At 37.8% G+C, this 26,503-nt stretch overlaps 1 protein-coding gene across 1 annotated transcript; it reads left to right on the top strand.

Annotated features, from left to right (window-relative positions):
- The first annotated feature begins 8,562 nt into the window (after window positions 1-8,562).
- Window positions 8,563-18,166, top strand: LOC139123859 (uncharacterized). Its single transcript, XM_070690014.1, has 11 exons — window positions 8,563-8,770; window positions 9,411-9,548; window positions 9,669-9,773; window positions 9,900-9,974; window positions 10,618-10,674; window positions 11,011-11,121; window positions 11,630-11,942; window positions 13,462-13,658; window positions 15,830-16,126; window positions 17,287-17,451; window positions 17,829-18,166. Exons 2-11 carry the CDS (start codon window positions 9,478-9,480, stop codon window positions 18,076-18,078), a joined length of 1,641 nt encoding a protein of 546 aa, XP_070546115.1. The 5' UTR covers window positions 8,563-8,770; window positions 9,411-9,477; the 3' UTR covers window positions 18,079-18,166.
- Window positions 18,167-26,503: the final 8,337 nt, after the last annotated feature.

Below are 26,503 nucleotides of genomic sequence, written 5' to 3'. Positions count from 1 at the left end.
AACAGTCAGTCGGATGAATGAACAGTCCTTCGGCTTGCAGGCTTGAAGCTGCACAAAGTCCACAGAGTAAATCCAGCGTTGGCAGTGAAGGTCTTGAAAAGTCTTGAGAATGACTACTGCTGGGTTTCAAACACATGTAGTAACACACAAGAGACACGATCCCAAAAGTCTGACTGCAAGCCTGCTGTCCAGTTTTATACTCATTTGCTTACATAAGCATATAAGAACAATCTAGAACTTTTATTGACATGCTAATTACTGTTCTAATATTATCTCTCTTACACAGACTAACTAAATTTCTAGAACATTCCAAACATGACTAATTGAATTCAAGGTTGTGAGGTCATTAAAGGGCAGTGACCTTGAGAATGTTCTAGACTAATTGAACTCAGGTCATGATGAGTGTGGGAGAAATGACCTACATAACAGTACGTATGTATGTATGTATGTATGTATGTATGTATGTATGTATGTATGTATGTATGTATGTATGTATGTATGTATGTATGTATGTATGTATGTATGCATGCATGCATGCATGCATGCATGTATGTATGTATGTATGTATGTATGTATGTATGTATGTATGTATGTACGTATGTATGTATGTATGTATGTGTGTGTAAGTATGTATGTATTATAGTATGTGCGGATGTGTGTCCATCTACATCAAAAACTCCAAAACCACATCACCTACCATCTTTTTACTTGGTGTACAGGTGCACGCGAGGGTGGAGATGTGAATTTGTTCACATGAACATGTCAGTATCAAATATATGCAAATGAGGTAGAAAAAGGGAAATCCTGCGAATTGCTAATTAAAACTCTGTAACCACACACCAAATTTTGTTGAAACTTGTATGCAGGTTCTTTAGGGTTACCTTTAGTTAGATTGTTTAAATTGTGGTGAAATGTGCATAGTGGAATTTTTAGGCAATTTTTTGTCATTTTGGCCGACAAATCTTTAAAAATCTTCTTCTTCAAGACTGCAGATCAGATAGCTTGACATTTGGTATATAGGTTCCTGGGATAGCCTTTTTCAGATTTGTAAAAGTTGTGAGGAAATTCGCGTCGCCTGTGGTTTGTAGTAGTATTCTACCTACCTCATGTACTTTCACAAGGTAAAATATACTCGATATACGTTCTTGTATATATACATATATGAAAGTATACGGAACACAACATTAGACTTTAAAGACTCATTAGCTGTATTTTGGTCATTTTTTAAATTTTGTTTGTTTGTGTATCATCTGCAGTTTCTGGTTTGAATCCCTAAACCCTAAACCATAGGGCAATTCCTAATATTTAGCTCATAAATATACCCTATATGAGTATAATCGATATCTGCATTGTTATTGTTTAAATTTTTTATTCAGCTAGATCCGGACTACAATACATTTATCAACAATAACAATGGTCATTTCACATATACAAGCCGTGTTGGCAACAAGGACACCGAGTATGGTCATGATGATCGGATTATAGTAAAATTCTGTAGTTGATAATTGAAACAGAGTAGTGAAGAATTAGTCAAAACTTACAGCTAATGTCCCTTTAAAGCCCCCACTCAATTATCAGATTTATCTAATATAAATATCAGTTACTTGATGAAATATTCAATAGAAAACAAATAAATGACAAACTGTTAATGGGCTATTGACACATTCGCTAATGCGAGAACCTGGGATGAGAAGGGCGCCTTTAAGGTAAATTTTGTCAATTTTGGTAAAAAAATGTTTCACCAAATTCACTTGTCTGACAGCTTTTATATTTGGTATACAGGTTCAAAGGGATGGGCAAAATGTGAGATATTCAAATTATAACGTAATCTACAATTTTCAGTTTTGGGGCACTTTTTGTCATTTTTGGTCTAAAGATGTTTCCTAAAAAGTACTTGTCTGATAGCTTTGATATTTGGTGTACAATTTTTACCGGGAATATTGTTGCATTGTCACAAAGGATTTTAAAGGTTATTTATATTTTCCGTAACATGATACTTGAGTAAGCACTTGATACAACATAAGCGCAGTTGGCTTGGTTAATATCTAAGCTTTCGAATATTAAATGGTTCATATGCGTTTCTAGGTGATTATTTATCAGAGATTCTTAGTGTGAAAGGGGACCGTTTCCTGTCAGCGACCCTGAAACACTGAAATACCTCATTGCTCATGTACTTGTCTCATTGTCATGTGTTACAGCTCGCTTTTTTATCGTGGCATGATCGTTAAGTTTATAACTGCGTCTTAAAGTAATTCAACGCTTAGTGTTTCTCGTCCTTAATCGTGGAGTACAATTTGTTTCGTCGGGGCGTCATCTGTGGTGATTTTTTATGCCTGTGTAATAACGTGATCCGTTATATCACTGTAGCAGTGATTTAGTCAGTCACAGTCGCAATCTCATTTTGTCAGTCTGTCCTCTCGTCATGGTGACTTAGAAGACGTCAGTATATTTGGCTTGACCACTCGGCAGATCTCATTCGCGATTTGCAGATCCACCTTGGCATATTACAAAGGGTTTTGATTATACTCGAGGTTTATTCGAATAGAATAAGAATGGGGACAGATATTTGATGTATAACTTCTGCACCGTGTTACACGAGGCACAACTCTGGTGGTGTGGAAAATAGTGAGACCTTCCCCAATATTCTGCATGAAAAATAGTGGCCTTGCCCTGAATTAATGACCCTACCGTCTCGATTTAATGCCGGTACATATACAAATAAAGTGTTAATTATGATTTTCTGACAATTATTATTAATTCAATACTCTCCCCCCGTCCTGGGCCATAGTGAAGGAAAAGAAACTGCACAAAATAATGTCTGATATGAAGCCGATTAAATTATGGTCCGGGAGGGGTTACATAATATCTTTATAGTTTTGACAGAAATGTCCGACAGTTATATCGATTAAATCCCGTCCTGGCCTATGCCTATCAGTCAGTAAATCACCAAATAATGACATAGTAACATGCACAGAGTGATTTTTTAAATAATTACAAAGTAACTTGGACATTTTGGGTTTGCCAAAGTTGTTATGAACACGTGACCCGAAGAGTCTAACGTGTGAATGACACATACTTTATTTAGGTGAAACACTTGACTCAGTTAACCAAGCGTACAATAACCATAGAAACAATAGAAATTACAGCGACGAGTCAGTGTAGGTACAGCGACACTGGAGGTTAGTATAAATTCATCAATCCAAAGCACGCGTGCTGGGAATCGCCCCGGAAAATATAAGTGTTTATAAGCCATCTCTGTGTATTCGAAAAATTTGCCTGTTCCCAAAATTCAAGAGGGGGCGGGGCAGCTGTACCCTTCGTCCCAACCCCTTGCAGGCTATGGCCATGTAGTTTTGTTTGGTAACCTCTCTGCTGCCACAGAAGAAAGATAAATCACACTTTGGTAGTGATAATATCTCCGAAAATAAAACTAAGGACTTACATGGAAAGAGCCTAGATTCATCTTTGAAAAGAAACATGACCATGTCATAAACACTGCATAAAAACGCTATAATACTTACTGTATTAACATGAATTATTGCCTGTATTTTAGCTGAATAGTGCATAACAGGTGAATACAGTTAATAATCCATTGCTTGTATTCAGAAAGCCTGTATTCATGTGGATTCATGTGAATTCACGTGTATTATTCTATAATACAGGCAACTCATAATGTGAATTTATCGTATTATTGCGTTTTCATGCAGTGAAAAGTTATCGGAGATCAAAACCTCATTCAGGAGTTTCAGCTTGCAACTGCACTGAGAAATAAGGTCAGATACTCAGCTTTCTGACAATATTGTGTGTTCGTATATCGGGGGAGTGGTGTTCCGGCAAAGTTCAATATAGCGTAATACAGGCTTAAACATGCTATATAAAGAGTGCTGCTCTACCTGTGGAAAGTGACTTAAATATAAATTTCTGCAGTAAAAATTGCACTTTGACTTTGAAAAATTACAGCGCTGTATTGCTCAAGCATTGCATAGATGGCCTTATTTTGTAGATACTTAGATTGTGTTTTGTGCATTTTATTCCAAAGGTATATGATATAGCCATAAAGCTTTTCCTCCTTTTCCCTAAAAAAGTTTTTTCGGCAGGACACTGCCTGGCAACGACCCTAAGTAGGTATAACCATGACCTTCAATGACCTATATTGTGATAGCAATTAACTTGCCAGCTTCAAATACCAACAAATACATATACCTTTAGTGTCATGGTATTTTCGGAAATGTCAGATTTTAGCTATTGCAGTGTCATGGCAACAGGACCAACGCTCATACCCACCGCCAGATTAATGACAAACAAGCACATTATGTAACCGAATATCCTAGCTCACTGGAAAACATAGTGAGGGAAGTGCCTAGGAGAAGATGGTATTTGGGAGACAATAGACTGTGATGGCCCATTGACTATATTGGTTATACCAATAGGCGATCCCACACCATGCTTGGTATGACAAGATTTCTGCGAAGCTTTTAGTCAATGCTGCCGAACATATTGCAGCTCCACTTTGTCATGTTTTCAATTTTCTTTTGCAAATGTAAATTTTCAGATGCTCTTAAAGTTGCTAGAGTAGTACCCATCTTTAAAAAGGTCCAAAAGAGATTCCTGCAAAATATTTCCCTATTCAGCGTTACCTCTTATTAGCAAAATTTGGACAAGACTGTCAATAATCGGCTAGTAAATTATTTATTAATCATGACTATTTTATAAGCATCAGTATGGTTTTCGTAAGAAAATAGAGCAGAGTTGTCTCTTATAAATTTACTGAGGCACCTGACATCACAAATTGACCAGGAAAATAGTACAATAAGAATCTTCCCAGATTTTTCGAAGGCTTTTCATACCATTGACAACGAAATCCTCTTATCAAAGCTCCTATATTATGGTGTGAGAGGAAATCCTTTACTATCAGAGACATCAACATGTGTCTGTAGATTGTATTAATTCAGTTCAATTACCTGTCGCATGTGGACTCAGTGATCAATACTTGATCCTACACTCTTTTTTCTTTACATTAATGATCTAATGCATGCGATTACTTCGACTTTCGTCTATTTGCAGACTCATGCCAACCGTTCATGATGATCGCGTCTCGCTGTCCCAAAATTTGATCAAAGAGTCCGTGAAAAAATGATTCAGAGGATCAATCGAAAGACACTACAGGGCAACCCAACATGGAGAATACGGAGAAGCGCAGCGAAATTGAACCCATGTCGGAATCCACGACGTATTGTCCTGTTGTCGCCGATACAACAACAGGGGATCAGCGCCAAAGTGAAGCTGTGAGCCGTGAAAATAATGCACCGGTTACCAAAAAAATTCCATCCACAACCACACCCAGGCTACCAAGAGCAGTGCAAGACTGAATATCCATAGTTACGTTTTGATGTATAAATATAAATGTTAAATTTCGAACACTGCTAGTGCCTGAATTAGCTGCAATACCTCTAACCTTTGGGTTGCCCGATGTGTTTTGACGGCCGCATGTATACCCTTCGCTGTTACGTTAAACACAGCCCAGTTGTTCAAGTTGTTCATCGATCTTGTTTACATTAAAATAATGTTACATGCACATCGTACAATCCGAATTGGTAGTGTAGATTTATTGAACGGCTCATCGTATTTTGTAGTCAGTTTTTTCCATCCATCGAGTGCGGAAGTGAAATTACGCATGCATACAGCCATTACGCAATTTTAGCAGATTATTAAATGCGTATGACGCATATGTATACATCTGCAGGTCGATCTTCAATATCTTACACAGGTGCACAACTATAGAACACATTGTTTGATTTTGTTAAAAATCAAACTTCTAGGTGTAAGTTAAAAAAAACCAATCTTTTATGAGAATGTCTTGCTCTATGTTAATGTGCTTAAGTACGAAGGTAAAACGAATTCTAGCTGTAATCATCTAACTTTGTGGGATTTTTTACTGTCACAGTTACCATCTTCTCTTCACAAAATTACATGTATCAATATATATACATCAATACATGTATCAATACAATGTACATATGAGTTAACAGGCTAGGCTCGACTAGCACAAGACTATATTCGTAGCTTCTTATTGTCAATGTATTCTGCGGAATTTGAATTTTATTATATTTCTTGAATATTAAATATGGCAATAAAATAATGATGACGATGATGACGACGATGATGATGATGATGATGATGATGATGATGATGATGATGATGATTGACTTGTCGCCTGAAAAACCAACTGTCGTTTTTCACGAGGCGTCGCCTGACCTCATAGGAGACAAGGTAGCGGAGGTAGCGGATGGGGTAGCGGACGTTTTTTTTCTGCCAGAATGTGCTGAAAATCGTTTAGCGCATAGAATACAAGGTAGCGGAGGGTAGCGGACGGGTAGTGGACAGTTTTAGACTTATTTTCACAAAAATATAATTTGCAGGCGTCAAAATCGGTAGCCCATAGGAGACAAGGTAGCGGAGGGTAGCGGACATTTTTTCCCGTCCAGAATATGCTCAAAATCGGTAGCGCATAGAACACAAGGTAGCGGAGGGTAGCGGACACTTTTCCCATCCAGAATGTGCTCAAAATCGGTAGCGCATAGAACACCAGGTAGCGGAGGGTAGCGGACGGGTAGCGGACAAGTTTCAAACATTACTTCCACTAATATAAAATATTGTTTTGAGGAGACAGAATCGATAGCCCATAAGACACAAGGTAGCGGAGGGTAGCCGACGTGTAGCCGACATTTTGTCCGTGCAAATTTGTGTGAAACAGTAGCCCTAAGGATCCAAGGTAGTCTAGGATAGAGTAAGGGTACAGCACATTTGGCCAACATATTTTCCATCATGAATGTGACCATAAGCGGTATCCATTACAACACATGGTGCGGGCGGGAGCCGACATTAGTTCCTACATAGCTTAAGACTTATCACAAATGGTAACCCATAATAGACACAGCACTTTACATTCCGTTCATTGCGACGGCATGCCGACTCCTATAGAATTTATTACGCATATATTACATTTCAGAGCTGTTTTGAATAAAAGTGTGACACCAGTTTGAATTGTCCTTCCTGCGCGCGGCAACGTAAACTTACAGAATTTTTCTTTACAGTGTCCACTTTGTGGCAAAACATTGAAAAGATAAGCTAAATGTGAATGGATGGTTTGTATTGTCATTTATTAATTTTTTTAAAACAATATAGCAGATCGTCTATTTACCTAAGCAATAATGTACCCCTCCCAGCTTATAATGGACGAAAGCAAAATTTGCACAACAAGGCGGAGCCGAGTACATTATGGAGCGCAAAGTTTGCTTGATGAGTCAATTGTGGGAGGACGGGGATATATTAATGCTATTATTTTATAGTTTTTGAGATGTCACTGACTTTGAAGATGTACAAAACATCTTTGGTAGCAATGATGGATAATTGGATACATTATCTGTAAGTATCTGAGGGTATGAGGTCACAAAATTCACTGGTATTGACAAAGCTATAATAATATTACACCTCAACTACAGTACTGATCTCGTGATTGGATGAAACTCCGCAACGTGACATTCCCAAAAAGTGTGATATAACGTGGTTTGAATTGCCATTGCCCTCTTGCCGGCAAGCCGTCCGAACGCCATTGGTAGCGCACATACACACAGTACAAATACTGGATTTTGTGATGATTTCAAATTTTCGGTGCAATAAAGTTAACAACACATGCCCTCAGGCTGGTGCTCTTGACCAAAATATTGATTATACCGTAGTGTCGTCTGCAGCTTTGCAACAATGGCGGGTGACTAGAACGTGATGTGCGTCCGGATAGGTGACGACACATTCTGAAACAGATTTTCCAACGTTTTCCAACATTCCGACAGCGTAGGAACTTAAACAGCTCATCGACAGAAAAGATTAAAGTGCAACTAAAGATGTCGCTAGGTATGCTTAGAATATTTCTTGAAAGATAGTGGTACCACGTACGTACAACTGAAACCGCTGTGGAAACATCGCCCGGTAAACTTGTCACAATGGATTGTTGACGTGCAAAATATCAAAACACATTAAAAACTATACATAACAATAAACATGAGCATGTGTGTGTGTTATAAAACACCTATAGCCTGGTCTTTATTCTGGCTATAGCGCTCGTCTATTACCCCTCGTGGCCGTGTGTTACCCGAAACATCGCTATACCCCTCGGCCTACGGCCTCGGGAAATAGCGATGTTGTTTCTGGTAACGCACGGCCCCTCAGGGTAATAGACGGGCGCTATAGCCCTCATGACCAGACAATAGGTGTTTACTATGCCCTCGGTCACAGGCGCTCGGCACAATTCCGGGATGATAATCATATTTAAAGGCACAATAGCTGTATTTTTTTTGATTTTTTTTCGATATTCTTGTTTGAAATAAAAAACAAGGTATGTAAATATGCTTACCGGACTGTGACTAAAGGGAGTTTTTCGACAGCGAGCGTTAAACCTACACTAAGATATTAAGAAATAAATCTTTTTGTTTGGGCAAACGAAAAATCTATAATCGTCATCAACCGATTTGAATCGCCAACGATCTGAGCACGCGCATTTAATACTTCACAAACAAATATGGCGTCGCCCATGCAAAAGCGTCGCGGACGGCCCACTTTGACTTCTTCGACGAAGAAGAGACGGGTACAGATGCAAAATATGCTAACTACTCGCCATAAAAGTTTATATTGGGCGCTACATCGAACAATGGAAAGACCTACTCGAAGAAACCGGACTTTCAAATCCTGATTTGGCTGGTCTATTGATTAATAGGTAAGTCGATCATGTGAGTGACTGGTGAGTGGGTACAGAGAAACGTAGATATGTACATGATGTACGGTGTTTCCAGTATCATTGCTTATGTACAGTGCAGATTAATTTGGTTAATATGAAATGCAATTCAAGATAAGCGCTATCGACGACGAGGGATTAGATGCCTGTCGGATCAGTGATGTTACGGACATGTATTTGTTTAGCTTGGCATCGTATGGGGGTCTGGTTTTGCCGTCCGACCCAAATACCCAGGCAAAACCTCGAGCTACTGTACTGCAGCTAGGCATCGCAGTATCAGCTCATTGTGCTTATTTTGCCAACGTCCTCGACGATTTGCCATCAGACGGGTTTGCCCAGTCGCTAGTCGCTCAAAGAGTGTTGGCCTTTTTTTACAGTTATAAACGTGGTCTCCGTGACAGTGAAGGCGCTTTCTTCCTATGGCCCTTTGAATTGTAAACTGTGACCGAATTTCCAACGTGTACTAGTAGTCCACGTAAATATTGTGTGGTAATGTTATCAGATAGTCCGTGATCACTTGTGAACCTTCGTCGTACAAGACTTGTCCAATCAAACATGATTTGGGCTTTATCCCTCTACATAGTTTTACATATGTATCACTTTTGTCCCAAATTATCTGTAGTTACCACAAGCACAGAGAAAAAGCAAGTGCAGCACTACCAGTAGCTGATGCAGGCCCATCCACAAGCATGTTACAGCTGAGTGACCCAGCACTACCGCCAGAAATTTCCAGTCAACCATCAGCTTTATCTGATCATAGGTAAGAGAAGTCTTTCATCCTGACTTCACTGAAAAATTCAGGAAGAGACAATGAGTCAAGTAATACCAGATACCATCAAAAATACTTAAGAAATAGTTATGTTCATTTTTCTCTTTACAGAACACACTGGAAAAATAAGCCTACAACGTCAACACCAGCAGTCCATCAAGTTACTGGTATATTGTCAGAGATGTCAGAGGTTTCTTCAATATTATCTGATCAAGGGTGAGTAATGTCTTTAATTTAAACATGATTTCTTGTTATTATTTCTCTGATTGTACAAATACCAGCGTTAGTACACAATCAAAACTCTCCATGTTATGTATGTGCTTTACTTTTCTTGTCTTCCAGAGATGTTGTTATGTCAGGAGTTGAAGAATTGCCATCCAAAAAATCATATCTGACAGAAAATGATGAAATGGCAAGGTATAGGAATCATATTTTGCTTTTGTATGTTATTAGAAATCACCCCTCCCTCCCTCACGAACAACAACAACAAACAAAGGTATTTCGTGTAACATGCCTTTTAAAATATCACTAGGTGTGTTTGGGAAAACTTTTAGTTTTCTTTTTTATTGCAGAATAACAGAAGTTTCACCATAGTTAAGAATTGTTTGGAAATGAAGATACAAAGTCTATGAAAGATGGCTAGGTTTCATGTCCAAAAAAAGTGTGATTCTTGTAATGTGCCCCTAAACTAAGGGTGTGTACAATGTAGGTCTGAGAAAATTTGATTTGTATATTTTCTGTTTTTGTTGGCAAATGATGTGAAAATATGCTAAGATTTTGTAAAGTTTGGTTGAAATTTTGGAAAATGCAAAAAAAGTCGAGGGTTGGCGGGTTTCTCTATGGTTTTCAGGTTACCATAAACACACTTTTCATTTCTTCTTTGGCCTTAGAAACACATTTTATTTCTTTTTCCGTACTTATAAATACTGTTAAAATGGCCATGCAGTATTTCAGCCGTACTCAATGATAATAATAATAATGTATAATAATTTTAACTCTGTTGTATCATGTTTGGTGACTTAAATAACATAGTTTATGCATTCTTATTCTCTTTTTACAGTACAAGACCAACAAGAAAAAGAAAGACATTATCTGAATCGTTTATCAATCCTTTTGAGTAAGTTCTTTTTGGATCATTTGGTTATGAGTAGCCTAGTGTTACAAACTTATTGAGAAATAATTTGCATGATATTGATTGACCAATCTTCTTTTCAATGACATACATGTATGAGGTTGCCAAATCTGTAAATTTTATAGAATAATTGGTTTATAGTAGTGTAGTATTTACTCTGGATCAAAATGAATTATCATGTGCTATTACATTTACAGAACCACCAAAGTAGCAAAAATGTAAAGATTACTCTCTTTTTATGAAAGCATCGACTCTTTGCTAAATTTTCAGTGTGTATGGCATTGCATTTTTTAGTCATTGTTTATTTGTTATAATCTCTAGTTTGAGTATAGATGTTACGATTGATTATGATGAAGATGAGGCTGCTGACCTATTTGATCATGAGGATCCTGATTATGAACCAATGGAGCCAAGTGTAAATTTCACACTTCTGTAAGTAAATGTTTGAATATGCAGAAAATATTGACCAGATACTGTATGTTGGCACAATCAGGTGATGTCAATGTCCCCAGCTTGTACGCAAACATTAGTAAAGTCATCCTTATGTTCCATTGTCATATTATGTAATACGGCTGTGGAGTATGTTGGCTTGATTTGAGCACATTCCAAAGTTGTCCATCAACTGTACAAAATTGAAAATGGTTGCAGGCATCCCTGTAATATTTGCTTTACAGATGTGTCATGTCATGAAAATGTGAATTTTTATATTAACTCTTAAAATCACATGGAAAGCTATGATGGCTTATGTCTGTGACTAAAGGAACTTGCATTGAAGGTGGTTGCCTATGAAATATGAATTGCCATTATATCAATTTTACTGCATAATGAGAGTTGATGTACCTTGCAGTGGGCCATTTACCTACAATTATGTTTGATTTGGAGATATTTACATGCAAATTATTCCACATTGCTAATTTTGAAAATGACTACAATTTGACAGACCACATGGTATCAATCTAGAAGACTTGCAATCAGATAACTCTGACATTGATGATGATGACGATGAGGATGATGACCAAGAAGGATTGGATGATGTAGATGAAGCAGAAGAATCACTGGGCTCTGGTTTGGTGAGGATAAAGAGTGACGCTGATGCAGACAACCTACTCCAAGATGAATTCTGTCTGATAAGCCTACAGCAGTTAATATTGCTGGCTGAAACTTCAATCAAGTCTACTTGTAGTGACTCCAAGTGTAATGAAAATTTGTCCATCTCAACTGAATCTGTAGAATTTGCTGTGTATTTAAAATGGGTATGTCTCTAGTACACAGATATATGTAGTTGTAACATGAAGTTGATATGTGACTGAATTTTGCATGAATACCTATATATTTACTCTTATGAAAAAAAGGTAAAATATGTTTGCACTTATCCTCAGTTCTTTCAAATTCCACCTTGTGACATCAGGCATACAAACATGCAAAAGCATTAATAATCAGTTTTAGGAATATTAGATCATAGTTGACAAGATTTTAACAGCCATAGCATTAAGATGTTGATGGAATTACAATAATGATGCAGAAATGATTTGTTCTTGATTGTTTGTTCCTTGGGGAGGACCCTCAAAACTGACATTTTACACAACAGTATGCCAGGCTACAATTAGCCCTGACAGGAAACTTAAAACTTTACAAGTAATACATTCACCTTTTTTTCCTGTTCATAGTCTGCCCTGCTGGCCATTTAGAGTACAAATGGTGTTCACAGCCAATTCTCAAGAGGCGTTTACATAGTGGGGACCTTTTGACATCTGCAGCAATATTATGTCTGGGAATAATTTTCGCAGGATTTCACTATTTGCTCGAATGTTGAACTTTAAGTTAGTCAGTCCTATTACCTTTCATAAGATACAACGGCACTATCTAATTCCTAGTGTAGACCAGTTTTGGGGTATACACCAGCAGCAAATGTTGGAGAAATACAAGGATAAAGACATTGTTATCCTTGGTGAGTAATTTACATATGTTGATTACTGATGAATTTACACACATTTATGTTACAACCCTTCTATAATGGTCACAAATAATTTCACAGTGACCTGTCATACAGGACTTATTTTCAGTACTTTATACACAGGTTACAGGGCCTGATTTCATGTCCTTACACAGTGCTGTGAGTACCATAATTTTGAAGTCTACTCTATGTTTTTTAATGTCTTGTGTGAATGTATGGACTGGAACACATATCATCTTGGATAAAAATATATGAAATGTTGTGAATCTGAAGTCATTGTTAAAGTTATATCAATGGTTTACTCTAAGTTCTCTACTCACAGTAGATAATACAGGCAGAAATTACACTAAATTATTACACAACCTTGTGCTGAGAAAACCTGATATGTGCTTATGATTGCAACTGCGTGAAGTCTGACAATTTTTATTAGCCCTGTGAAACAGGCTATTAGCAGGGTCTATCACTGCCTTATCATAAAATGTTTGAAAGGAAATTTTATGTAGCTTGTGTTCCTGGGTTGGTGACGTTCAATAATGATTTTGTAATTGTACTGTTGACCCTGTGTATTTATTAACCTGTTATTCACTTGTCTCCTGAGGAATTTATGGTGCAGCTATTTTGAATTACAATAGAATAACAGTGAAATGGATATCTATTGTTTTTACAAATTTGTACCAAGTGACCATTCTGTTGATTGGTTCTGATGAAAATACTGCTATGTAATCATATATTTAACAAAATCATGCAAGGATGTGTGGGGATTTGAAGAAAAAAATCCAATGTAAGGAAAGTTTGACTCCCTCCTTTTATTGTAACAGGTGACGGAAGAATGGATTCGCCGGGTTTTTGCGCCCAATATTGCTCGTATACTATCATGGAAAATGATTCGAAAGACATCCTTGATATCATTACGATGGATAAGAGACAAACAGAGCGAAAAAGTACAATCATGGAGAAGGCATCATTCCAGAAAGGTCTTATTCACCTCTTGGATGAAGTTGTTACAGATGCCCACGTACAGATAGCATCTTTGATGAGTAAGTTCATGAAATGTGTTGCGTTTCAATATTGTTTCCCTGTCGATATTTACTGATGAGATATGATTAACTTTTTTAGGCACATCTCAATTTAACTGTTACAACCAGACATTTGAAAGATGAAGAACAGTGTCTCATCAAATTTCAATTGACTTCTACTCAAATTGCAATGTTGTGACAACAGAATTGATCTTTTTCAATATTATTGATGTACATGGATTATGTTATCAACAAAATGCTTCACTTGTAGTTCGTCAAGACTGAGAATACCCCATCCACCAGATACAATGCTTGTGTGGGACATATCGTACATTATTTTATTGCTGCTAAGCTTCTGTCTAGCAGGTACAATGACCAGTACTGAATGTTTATCATTTTTTTACAAAAAAATCATACCCTGACATCAAACATTCATTGGATGTATGGCATGCGGCAAAAAATCTCGGTAAAAAGATTGTTACGCTTAGTCTGTCATGTTTGTAATTTTGTTGGCATGGAGAGATAGAATTTATATTTTTCAAATGCAAAATGGGTTATCATACCCTTACCTACTTTAGAAACCTGTCACATTATAGCATCAGGATTGGAACACTAGAGATGTCAGCATTCTTACCCAGCTTTGAGGAGCACATGCCCCTTTACCAGCTACCAGTACTGTATATACCTGATAACTTTTGCAGTACTTTTCTGCTGTCCACATTCTAGCACTACTATGTAGACAGCATTTCCTGGTACAGTTATGTACACACCCCTGTTGCAGCTCTTTATGAAAAATATGTGTGGTAAGGGGTAATGCACACAAGGCTTAAGCCAGAATGTGAAATGAAGTTGTGCAGCAGTTGTAATTTTGACAACCAAAAAACAAGGTTATGCGAAGTATAGTGCATGCCTGTACAATGCATCTATGGTATAGCAAACTTTCCACTATATTACTGAATTTTTCTCAGAGCTAGTATGCCCTGGTAGACATACAGACGTACTGGCCATAAGTTTATTTTATGGCCTCTATTTTTTAATTTTGTTTATTTTAATGAAAAATAGACGCACTCCTTGCTGTATGTATATCTAAAAGTGATATATCATTTTATCTACCTGTCTATTTAACTCTAATTTTATGTATACATGTGTACCACATTCTAAAGAAAAGGCAGTCCAAAAAGTGAAAAGTATTCAAACACATTGTTCACTATTGTTTGTCTAGCAGTGTATTTTAGGGGCCGTCTATAATAAAAGCAGACTCACAAGAAACGTAATTCCTTTGTTTTACCTGAAACCCCCTCCCCCTCAAAACGAAAGTTCTTATCCAAAATCAATTTCATATTAGGAGTCCATTTCTGAAAAAACCCATATGCTCCTCTCTCTCTGCATGCCCATGAAAAAATACTCCCCTATATGAAAGAATTACATTTGTCGCGCGTCAGCTTTATCATCGACAACCCCTTATAAGATTGTTATTTTATGTCCTAAATACCTGATTCTATAAACTCTCATGTACCCATTGGATTTTCTGTTGTGTTACAAAAGGGCACGTCTCTTTTTTGGCTTCAGGCTAGCCAGGAAAAGAGTTGCAAACCACTTCTAAAATGGACAAGACATATCATGAACCATTTTTGGTACTCATGCCAAAAGGCTGATATATATATATATATATATATATATATATATATATATATATATATATATATATATATATATATATATATATATATATATATATATAAAGGTAGTTGGGGAATTGATTTTACAATTTCACCTCTACAACGTTGTTTCATGAGTTGCAAGACTCACTCATCAGGAGACTCACGAAACAATGTTGTAGAGATAAAATTGTAAAAACAATTCTCCAGCAACCTTATATATCTCGCTCTACTCTTGTATTGGGCACTTTGTATAGGACAAGTCGAACAGCATACTTTGTGTATATATATATATATATATATATATATATATATATATATATATATATATATATATATATATGTGTGTGTATATATATATATGTGTATATATATATATATATATATATATATATATATATATATATATATATATATATATATGTGTGTGTGTGTGTGTGTATATATATATACCCGTAAAGTGTAAAGTACATGTACTTGTCAAATCTTGTCATTTTCTTGGATATCCAAAGTTGCAAGGATGTCTGCTTTGATGTTGCATTATATGCTGACCTTGATTTAAAAAAGAATCATTATGTTCTTTTAAACAAGGGAATTTGGTTAGGTGTTATACACCATGTTGTCAACGAACATTCCTGGGCATTGACATATGCACAGGGTGTCAGTGAGTGCTACCATGGACCATTGGCAGAGAGTGAAGACAGAGATAAAGAGTGGCTGATTCATGGGAGTGCTGCTCACAAGGCCTTAATGAAGATTGCACTCAACAAGCAATTTTTGAGCAAGGTGCCACAGTATATTAACTATAGGTAAGTTTTTTAGCCCCACTGTCAGCGACATGGAACTTATCTTATTGGTGGGTGTTTTGTGTCATCAGGCATCTGTCTTCTGTCGTCCGACGTCTGTCAACTTTTTGCATTGCAGGGTTGCTCTTTAAAACCTCTAGTCAAGCCTTTATTGCCCTAGTTGCTGACCACTACCTATTTGACTTACGGAACGATATATGGCAGGCGGATGCCACATGTGGGGCAGCATGCGCTGACTATATTAGAAACACCTGACATCACTTCTTGATTTTTTTTTTTGCCAGAAGTCCATATATCTTCCTTTCATGAATTTGATTTTGTTGTGTGTACCGGTGCTTTACTGTCTGCTTTAAGCTCATATTTGGTATGTACATGAATACCAAAACGAGCTTATATGGTGAGTCATTGGCATCTGTATGTCTGTATGTATGTATGGCGGATGTATGTCCGTCACACGCAAAAGCTCCCAAAATGCCACACCTACCATCTCAGTATTTGATGTACAGGTAGACCCAGGGGTTGAGATGTGACGTTGTTCAAATGAGGTAAGAAAAAGGGAAAATCATGCAAATGTGCGGGAGTGGTGGCATTAACTGAAACAGATTATGAGACATTTCCTGTCATTGTTCATGACCTGCTACATATTACCAGACCTGCTCAAACTAAGAGGGACTAGCTGTGTTGAAACATTCCTCTGCTATGCATGTTGCTAAAGTTGACCTCCAGTACCTAAGGTTTTAGACCTTATTTACTTTTATCTTTCTTGTTTTTTCTGTTTTAAATATTTCTTGAATGGACTGATTCAAACCAAATATGAGCACACTGTCCTTGACAGTATTTTTGCTGTTTTGTGTCTTGTTGACTGTGCATTACAAATTGACCTAGTGTTATCGTGCGTGGGTATGATTGCGATTATTTGGTATGCAGGTACATGTACCCAGGGGTTACCTTATTCAGAATAGTTCAAATTATGAATAAATATGCAAATTTGTATTTTTTAGACTATTTTTCTCTTCTTGGTCACAAGTTAAAACAAATGTGTCCTTGAAAATTCTGCTCAGATAGGTAGTACTCATGGAGGTAAGAAAGATGTGACCTCAGTGAATTTTTCGCCTCATTCTGGCAATGCCATAAATGCATCTTCTACTGTTCATTTCCTTCAGGAGTACAGCAGAACTTGAGACGTTTCAGCAGAGCATTTTGATGTATGCTGGAAAGAGATTTGCATATTCCCCACCTGTATATAGAGCCAGAAACAGGCTTGCTGCAATAGACCATAATATACACAATGGTAGACCAATGATGAAGAATAAAGATGGTAAAGTCATGTAAGTGGACTTTTTCCTCTTCACCTATAAGTATTTGTCAATTTTATCAAATTAGCAGGTTTTCATAATTTTTTTCCAAAGGTGTCAAGAAAACCAGTCCTACTTTGAGGATTTAAAGGAAGTTCTCATTTCGTCACCAAATACAAATAATATAACCTTCTCACATTTGTACATAGTATCTAATGCAAAGGTAGTGGTAGAGCCAGATTTACATTGGACTTGGCCTACCATGTAACCAAGATCCATTGTTATCTAATTAGGAACAACTGGACATGTCATTGATGCTGTTTTTAATGCATGGTACATTTGATCATATTGCAATTTGCTTTATATTAGGCACAACTCATTTAACCATTGTAATATACATTTTACTTCAGATACCACAGGCACTTCAACAAGAAAAGTGACCGATGGAGTGCATATCCAGAGAAGAGTGCCAAAACCTACCCACATATCAAAGAGCTGAAGAAACTCATCTTAAAGAGTCGCATGGAAGACCACCAGGGAATGCAGAAGAAAAAGCCGCTGGAAGAGAATGATCCACGACGAATATCTGCACATCTAGCGTCAATACCACCTCCACCAACTGACACAATTGTGCAGGACTTTGTTTCCAGGAGACAATGAACTGAATGGACTAATGTGCAAGTTATAGGGACATAAGCTGTAACTTGTGGCCAATTTTTCAGTATTCTGCTTCTGTATATCAACTACAGTGTATTGTTATGTAGGTCATTTCCCCACACTCATCATGACCCGAGTTCAATTAGTCTAGAACATTCCAAGGTCACTGCCCTTGATGACCTCACAACCTTGAATTCAATTAGTCATGTTTGGAATGTTCTGGAAAGTTGATTAGTTGTGTAAGGGAGATAATTTTAGAACAGTAATTAGCATGTCAATAAAAGTTCTAGATTGTTCTTATATGCCTTTATAAAAGGGACGTGCACAGCTTCCAGTCAGACTTTTGGGATCGTGTCTCTTGTGTGTTACTATAAACTCCAGCAGTAGTCATTCTCAAGACTTTTCAAGACCTTCACTGTCAACGCTGGATTTATACTGTGGACTTTGTGTAGCTTCAAGCCTGCAAACCAAAGGACTGTTCATTCATCCGACTGACTGTTACAACTCTGAGACTGGAGCTTTGCCGTCCCAGCTGAGATAAGTAGTCTGTACACTTTAAAGCTTGTATTCTATCCCTAACTTAGCAATTAGTTTTATTTTCGTAATAAATTTTGTTTAAACGTTAACTGCTGAGTTCACCCTTTTGTTCGTTTTCTCTGCACGTAACAAAATTGGGGGCTCGTCCGGGAGACGAATATTTTGAGCCGTTTGACAACATTTTGACAGCCTTTTCAAAACTACTGTATACTGTGAACTCAGCGAAATTCAATCATGGCGGAATTTAAACCAGACGAATTTATGGATGACCTTGATCAGGACACATTTATTCCCTCAGAAAAGACAACCTCATAGCACTGGCAAATTTCCTTAAAGTAGATGTCAAAAGATCTATGCGCAAGCGAGAAATACAGTTCAAGATTGCAAAACATTTAGTTAATGCAGGCCATTTTGAGGAGTCTGCCTTAAAAGATTATGAACCTGAGTCTTCCTTTGAACTCAGAAAATTAGAGTTAGAAATACAGGCAGATTTGGCACGTGAAAAGTTAGCAATGGAAGAAAGACAGAAAGAAAAAGAATTACAAATGAAAGAAAAAGAATTACAAATGGAAAAAGAGAGACAGGCATTAGAAAAGGAAAAAATACAAATGCAGTTAGAAATGGAAGAAAGACAGAAAGAAAAAGAATTGCGATTAGAAGAACAGCGATTGCAGGTAGAAATAAAACGTTTAGAGCTTGGACAGTCAGGAAAATTCTTCCCTTCAGACAAGTTTGACATCACTAAGCATTTCAGGTTAGTTCCCCCTTTCCAAGAAAAGGATGTTGATAAATATTTCCTCCATTTTGAGAAAATTGCTCAGAGTCTGAATTGGCCTAAGGAGTCCTGGTCTATGCTTTTGCAGAGTGCTTTGGTGGGTAAAGCCAGAGAAATTTACATTCAGTTGTCAGTAGAGCAGGCTTCAGATTATGATTCTGTGAAGGAATTAATTCTCAAGGGTTATGAGTTGGTGCCTGAAGCTTACCATCAGAAATTTAGGGATTGTGAGAAGGTGAAGGATAAAACTTATGTTGAATTTGCTCGAACAAAAGAACAACTGTTTGATCGTTGGTGTTCTTCTGAAAAGGTCAGTCAGAATTATGACAAATTACGACAGCTTGTTTTGATTGAAGAATTTAAGAGGTGCATTCGGAGTGACATCAAGACGTTTATCAATGAACAAAAGGCAGATACATTGGAGGTTGCTGCACGTTTGGCCGATGATTATTCATTGACCCACAAATCTTCATTTCTCAGCAAACCATCCCAGTCCTTTTCATACAGAAACAATGCAGGTAAATTTAACTCGTCCTTTTCATCCAAGAATTTTTCAAAGGAGAGTAGGAAATCAAATGACAACAGTTCACAAAATTCAAGTAACACTTCCACATCATCAGATCCCAAGTCTCAATCTCCTTCTGACAAACAGTTCGGTACACTTTCTTGTAATTATTGCAGAAAGACGGCCATTTAATGTCAGAGTGTTTCAAATTGAAAAGAAAACGTGAAGGTCAAAGTGGTCAAAGTGGATCTAAGCCCACCGGCTTTATTTCTTCATCAACTCAATTAGAGTCTAATAATGTGTGCAACACATTTTCTGAGGTTAAACCCCTCTTATCCCCAATTAATGAGGTCAAGGTCAATTCTTCTCAAGATAGCATTATGGGTATTTTCGAACCATTTATTCATGATGGTTTTATATCACTTTCTAGTGATTTTTCATCCGCTACCCATGTCAAAATTTTAAGAAATACTAAGGATTCCCAGTCCTTTTGTTGGCAGATACCCTTCCGTTTTCTGAAAAATCATTTTCAGGTTATAAAGTTTTTATTAAGGAGGTAGATTGTAATGACTACATTCCTGTTCCTCTCCATAATGTCTATTTGTCTTCGGACTTTGTTTCTGGACCTGTGACTTTAGGTATTAGGCCTTTTTTGCCTTTTGAAGGGATTCACCTTCTTCTTGGAAACGACCTTGCTGGGGACAAGGTCATTACTAATCCACTTGTGACTGATAATCCTACTTTAGATCAGGATCCAGAGCCAATTGAACAAGAGATACCCGATTTATTTCCTTCATGTGCTATTACTCGAGCCATGTCAAAGAAAACTTCCGAGAATCAAAATACTCTCAAAAATAATGTCACAGATGTTGACTTAAATGACACCTTTCTCAGTCAGGTGTTTGACACGGATCATTCCGTTATCCCTCGTGGATTTGCAACTTCCAGTAAAACTGCTGACCAAAGTCAGACATTTTCTAGATCAAATCTCATTGCAGAACAACACAAAGACCCAGATATTTTGTCTTTGTTTGACAGGGTAGATGATGAAGGTAAAACTTCAGATAGCTCTGTTTCCTATTATACAAAATCTGGTATTCTCATGCGTAAATGGAGACCTCCAGATGTTTTGGTTGATGACGATTGGGCTATAAAACATCAAATTGTGGTTCCAAAGCCTACCATGCTGAAATATTGCGCCTGGCCCATGAAACCCCCTGGGCTGGTCACTTAGGAGTCAGGAAAACTTATCATAAAATTCTCAGTCACTTTTATTGGCCTAATCTCAGGCAGGATGTAGCACATTTCTGTAAAACTTGTCACACATGTCAAATGGTAGGAAAGCCAAATCAGACCATTCCAAAGGCCCCTTTACAGCCAATTCCTGCATTTCAAGAACCATTTAGTAGGATACTAATAGACTGTGTTGGGCCCCTACCAAAAACAAGATCAGGAAATGAGTACATGCTGACAATAATGTGTACATCAACTCGGTTCCCAGAAGCCATACCACTGAGAAATATAAAGACAAGACTATAGTGAAAGCTTTAGTCAAATTTTTCACTTTATTTGGCCTCCCTAAATGTGTCCAGTCCGATCAAGGCTCCAACTTTATGTCTGGAATTTTTCAACAAGTAATGGATCAGCTAGGCATTAAACAGTATAGGTCATCCGCCTATCATCCAGAAAGTCAGGGTGCTTTTGAGCGATTTCATCAAACTTTGAAAAACATGATTAGGACCTACTGTTTTGACACAGAGAGCAGTGGGATGAAGGAATTCATTTTTTGCTCTTTGCTGTTAGAGAGTCAATTCAGGAGTCTCTTGGTTTTAGCCCATTTGAGCTTGTATTTGGACATACAGTCCGTGGCCCACTTAAGCTCGTTAAAGAGAAATTCCTATCAGACGATGATGATTGTCTGAATATTTTGCAATATGTGTCAGATTTTCGTACAAAAGCTCTCTAAAGCATGTGAATTAGCCAGAGAAAATCTTGAGTCATCTCAGCAGTCAATGAAAACCAAATATGATAAAAGCACCTCAAAACGGAAGTTTGAACCAGGTCAAAAGGTTCTTGTTCTACTTCCAATTCCTGGTAAACCACTCCATGCTCGTTACTTTGGGCCATATCTAATTGATAAGAAATTGAGTGATTTAAATTACATCATAATAACACCTGACAGGCGAAAACAAAAACAGCTATGTCACATAAATATGCTTAAGCCATATTTGGATAGGGATAATCCTACTATAACTCAGCCTGTCAGTACCGTCAGTTCTGGCCATTATGAAGATAGTGATACTGAAACTGACTTGAGTGAAAATACTCTAAACTCAAAGCTGGGCTCGGTCAAGCTTCAGAACTCAGAAATCCTGGAGAAGCTGGAGTCTACAAAGTTGGCACACCTCCAGCCAGAACAACAACAACAGGTGAAAGAACTACTCCACGAATATAAACACCTGTTTCAAGATGTTCCAACGAGGACAAACGTCATCTATCACGACGTTGATGTTGGGGACAATAAGCCTGTAAAACAACATCCATACAGACTGAATCCAACAAAAGCAAAATATCTCCAGGAAGAAGTCAAATACCTGCTGGACAATGACTTTATTGAACCCAGTAAAAGTAACTGGAGTTCGCCGTGCATACTTGTTCCCAAATCAGATCACAGTTATCGTATGTGCACGGACTTTAGGAAGGTCAACACTTTAACAAAGACAGACACTTTCCCAATCCCGAGGATTGATGACTGCATCGACCGAGTGGGAAAAGCCAAGTATGTGACGAAATTTGACCTACTGAAGGGATTTTGGCAAGTCCCTTTGACGGATCGTGCTCGTGAAATATCCGCCTTTGTTACACCAGACGGATTGTTCCAGTACAAGGTGATGCCATTCGGAATGAAGAACTCTCCGGCAACGTTCCAACGGATGATCAACGACGTCATATCCGGGCTAGACGGGTGTGCAGCTTACGTTGACGACGTCGTCCTGTATAGTGACACCTGGGAGGAACACATCAAGCTCATGCGGAAGTTCTTTGAGAGACTGAGCAAAGCAATGTTGACTGTCAACCTTGCCAAATCTGAGTTTGGTTGGGCTAGGGTAACTTACCTCGGACATACTGTAGGACAGGGTGAGGTAAAACCTGTTGATGCTAAAATCAGTGCCATTTCAAGTTTTCCCATACCAAACTGCAAACGACAACTGATGCGCTTTCTCGGTATGGCTGGTTACTACAGAAAATTCTGTCCAAATTTCTCCACAATTACTGAGCCTTTGACTAACTTACTTAAAAGAAAGTAAAGTTTGTTTGGTCAGAGCAATGCCAACAGGCATTTAATACACTTAAAGCCATACTGCAAAGTGCCCCAGTATTGTCTGCACCAGATTTCACTTTGCCATTCAAATTAGCTGTAGATGCTAGTGATACGGCTGCTGGTGCTGTTTTATTGCAAGAGGATAGTCATGGTATAGATCATCCTGTTTGCTATTTTTCACGCAAATTTAACAAATCCCAGAGAAAATACTCTACAATTGAAAAAGAGTGTTTATCTTTGATATTAGCTTTACAGCATTTTGAAGTTTATGTTACTTCTTCAAATCAGCCAATAGTGGTTTATATTGATCACAACCCTCTTGTTTTTCTGCAGAAATTCAAAGGCAAAAATCAGAGATTGCTAAGATGGAGTTTAATGTTACAGGAGTTTAATCTTGACATTAGACATATCAAAGGCAGAGACAATTTAATTGCAGACTGTCTCTCTCGTATTTAGAACTTATTGTTGTTCACACTTTTAAGATTACATTTGTAAAAGAAAGATTTTTCATTGAAAAATTTTCTTTTTGAAGAGGGGGTGTGTTATGTAGGTCATTTCCCCCACACTCATCATGACCCGAGTTCAATTAGTCTAGAACATTCTCAAGGTCACTGCCCTTAATGACCTCACAACCTTGAATTCAATTAGTCATGTTGGAATGTTCTGGAAAGTTGATTAGTTGTGTAAGGGAGATAATTTTAGAACAGTAATTAGCATGTCAATAAAAGTTCTAGATTGTTCTTATATGCCTTTATAAAAGGGACGTGCACAGCTTCCAGTCAGACTTTTGGGATCGTGTCTCTTGTGTGTTACTATAAACTCCAGCAGTAGTCATTCTCAAGACTTTTCAAGACCTTCACTGTCAACGCTGGATTTATACTGTGGACTTTGTGTAGCTTCAAGCCTGCAAACCAAAGGACTGTTCATTCATCCGACTGACTGTTACAACTCTGAGACTGGAGCTTTGCCGTCCCAGCTGAGATAAGTAGTCTGTACACTTTAAAGCTTGTATTCTATCCCTAACTTAGCAATTAGTTTTATTTTCGTAATAAATTTTGTTTAAACGTTAACTGCTGAGTTCACCCTTTTGTTCGTTTTCTCTGCACGTAACAGTATGACCCTAATTCATTTGTCATGCTGAAATTTCGAGTATTCTTTTTTTCATCCCAGCTTGTATGTGTGTAGTGATCATTGTTTATTGTTTAAAAATGAATTCTAGTCCTGACTTGAATACAATTTTCTGCAATAACAACGTAGATTATACTCATATAGGTTGCATTGATATGCTAAATTTTTAAGCAATAAAGCACACCCAGTGACAGTATACTACAAGATTTTGACCAGTTCGCGACATATATGCACTCGCTATCTCTCTTGCATATATGGAGTGAACTGGTCAAAATCTCGTGGTATACCATCTCTGGGTTTGATTTATTGCTATTATATCATAACAGTATATTGAAATTCTGGTGTGGAACGTCAAAAACAGAATTTTGCTCAAGTTGAAAGCTCGCGCGTATGCCAGCCGTGGTATATCGCCAATATACCATGGTTCTTTTTGCGTCTCAACAAATCAGATTGCTGTATTTGTGCCATCAATATATTGGTATGATATAATATTGGCATGAAATCACAGTTGAAGGATTCAATGCAGAAAATGTAGGGAAACCATAAGACAAAAGTTCTCAAAAAATAGCAAAAAGATTCACCTTATTCAGCCAAATTATTGTCATTACAGGCAACATATCATACAAGTTATCCAGTATATTTAAATGCAAACTACTGGTACATATAGAAAAGTGCAGTCTTGTTAATACAAATTGTAGCATTTTTGGGCAGATTTGATACCATCCCAACTTTTGGCTTACTCAGGTTACTCACAAACTGTATGCTTGTGAATGTTTTTAGTGTAATAAATGTTCTCCTGCCAGTTTCAAATAGCTCTTTTATATAAATGTTTTACCTATGCAGTCAAATTATTAACAAGTCAAAATTATTTACAGAAAGAAAGTCACTTTCTCATTTCTATTTCTTGAAGCTTTGTGCAAGAGCCATTTTTAGAACTTTAATGGTTCAGATACACTGAGGTCCCTAGGGCCCTAGGGATAAAGTGTTGTTCCACCTGGATGGAAGAGATTAAATTGGGTGGGGTTTGGGCTGTTGTTAGGTTTGGTTCTTACCGGGTGGGAGACAGACAGATTTTACTGAGTTGGGGCTATTGTTAGGTTTGGTTCTTACCGGGTGGGAGAGAGATTTTACTGGGTGGGGGCTACTGTTAGGTTTGGTTCTTACCGGGTGGAAGAGAGATTTTACTGGGTTGGCGCTACTGTTAGGTTTGGTTCTTACCGGGTGGAAGAGAGATTTTACTGGGTGGGGGCTACTGTTAGGTTTGGTTCTTACCGGGTGGAAGAGAGATTTTACTGGGTTGGCGCTTCTGTTAGGTTTGGTTCTTACCGGGTGGAAGAGAGATTTTACTGGGTTGGTGCTAGTGTTAGGTTTTGTTCTTACTGGGTGGAAGAGAGATTTTACTGGGTTGGCGCTTCTGTTAGGTTTGGTTCTTACTGGGTGGAAGAGAGATTTTACTGGGTTGGCGCTTCTGTTAGGTTTGGTTCTTACTGGGTGGAAGAGAGATTTTACTGGGTTGGCGCTTCTGTTAGGTTTGGTTCTTACTGGGTGGAAGAGAGATTTTACTGGGTTGGCGCTTCTGTTAGGTTTTGTTCTTACTGGGTGGAAGAGAGATTTTACTGGGTTGGCGCTTCTGTTAGGTTTTGTTCTTACTGGGTGGAAGAGAGATTTTACCGGGTTGGCGCTTCTGTTAGGTTTGGTTCTTACTGGGTGGAAGAGAGATTTTACTGGGTTGGCGCTTCTGTTAGGTTTTGTTCTTACTGGGTGGAAGAGAGATTTTACTGGGTTGGCGCTTCTGTTAGGTTTGGTTCTTACTGGGTGGAAGAGAGATTTACTGGGTTGGCGCTTCTGTTAGGTTTTGTTCTTACTGGGTGGAAGAGAGATTTTACTGGGTTGGCGCTTTGTTAGGTTTGGTTCTTACTGGGTGGGAGAGAGATTTTACTGGGTTGGCGCTACTGTTAGGTTTGGTTCTTACCGGGTGGGAGAGAGATTTTACTGGGTTGGCGCTACTGTTAGGTTTGGTTCTTACCGGGTGGGAGAGAGATTTTACTGGGTTGGCGCTTCTGTTAGGTTTGGTTCTTACCGGGTGGAAGAGAGATTTTACTGGGTTGGCGCTTCTGTTAGGTTTTGTTCTTACTGGGTGGAAGAGAGATTTTACTGGGTT

Source organism: Ptychodera flava, chromosome 2, assembly GCF_041260155.1.
Source record: "Ptychodera flava strain L36383 chromosome 2, AS_Pfla_20210202, whole genome shotgun sequence".
Taxonomy (NCBI): Eukaryota; Metazoa; Hemichordata; class Enteropneusta; family Ptychoderidae; genus Ptychodera; species Ptychodera flava.
The sequence above is the reverse complement of the archived record's forward strand: the minus strand, read 5'-3'. Positions and strand labels throughout refer to the sequence as shown.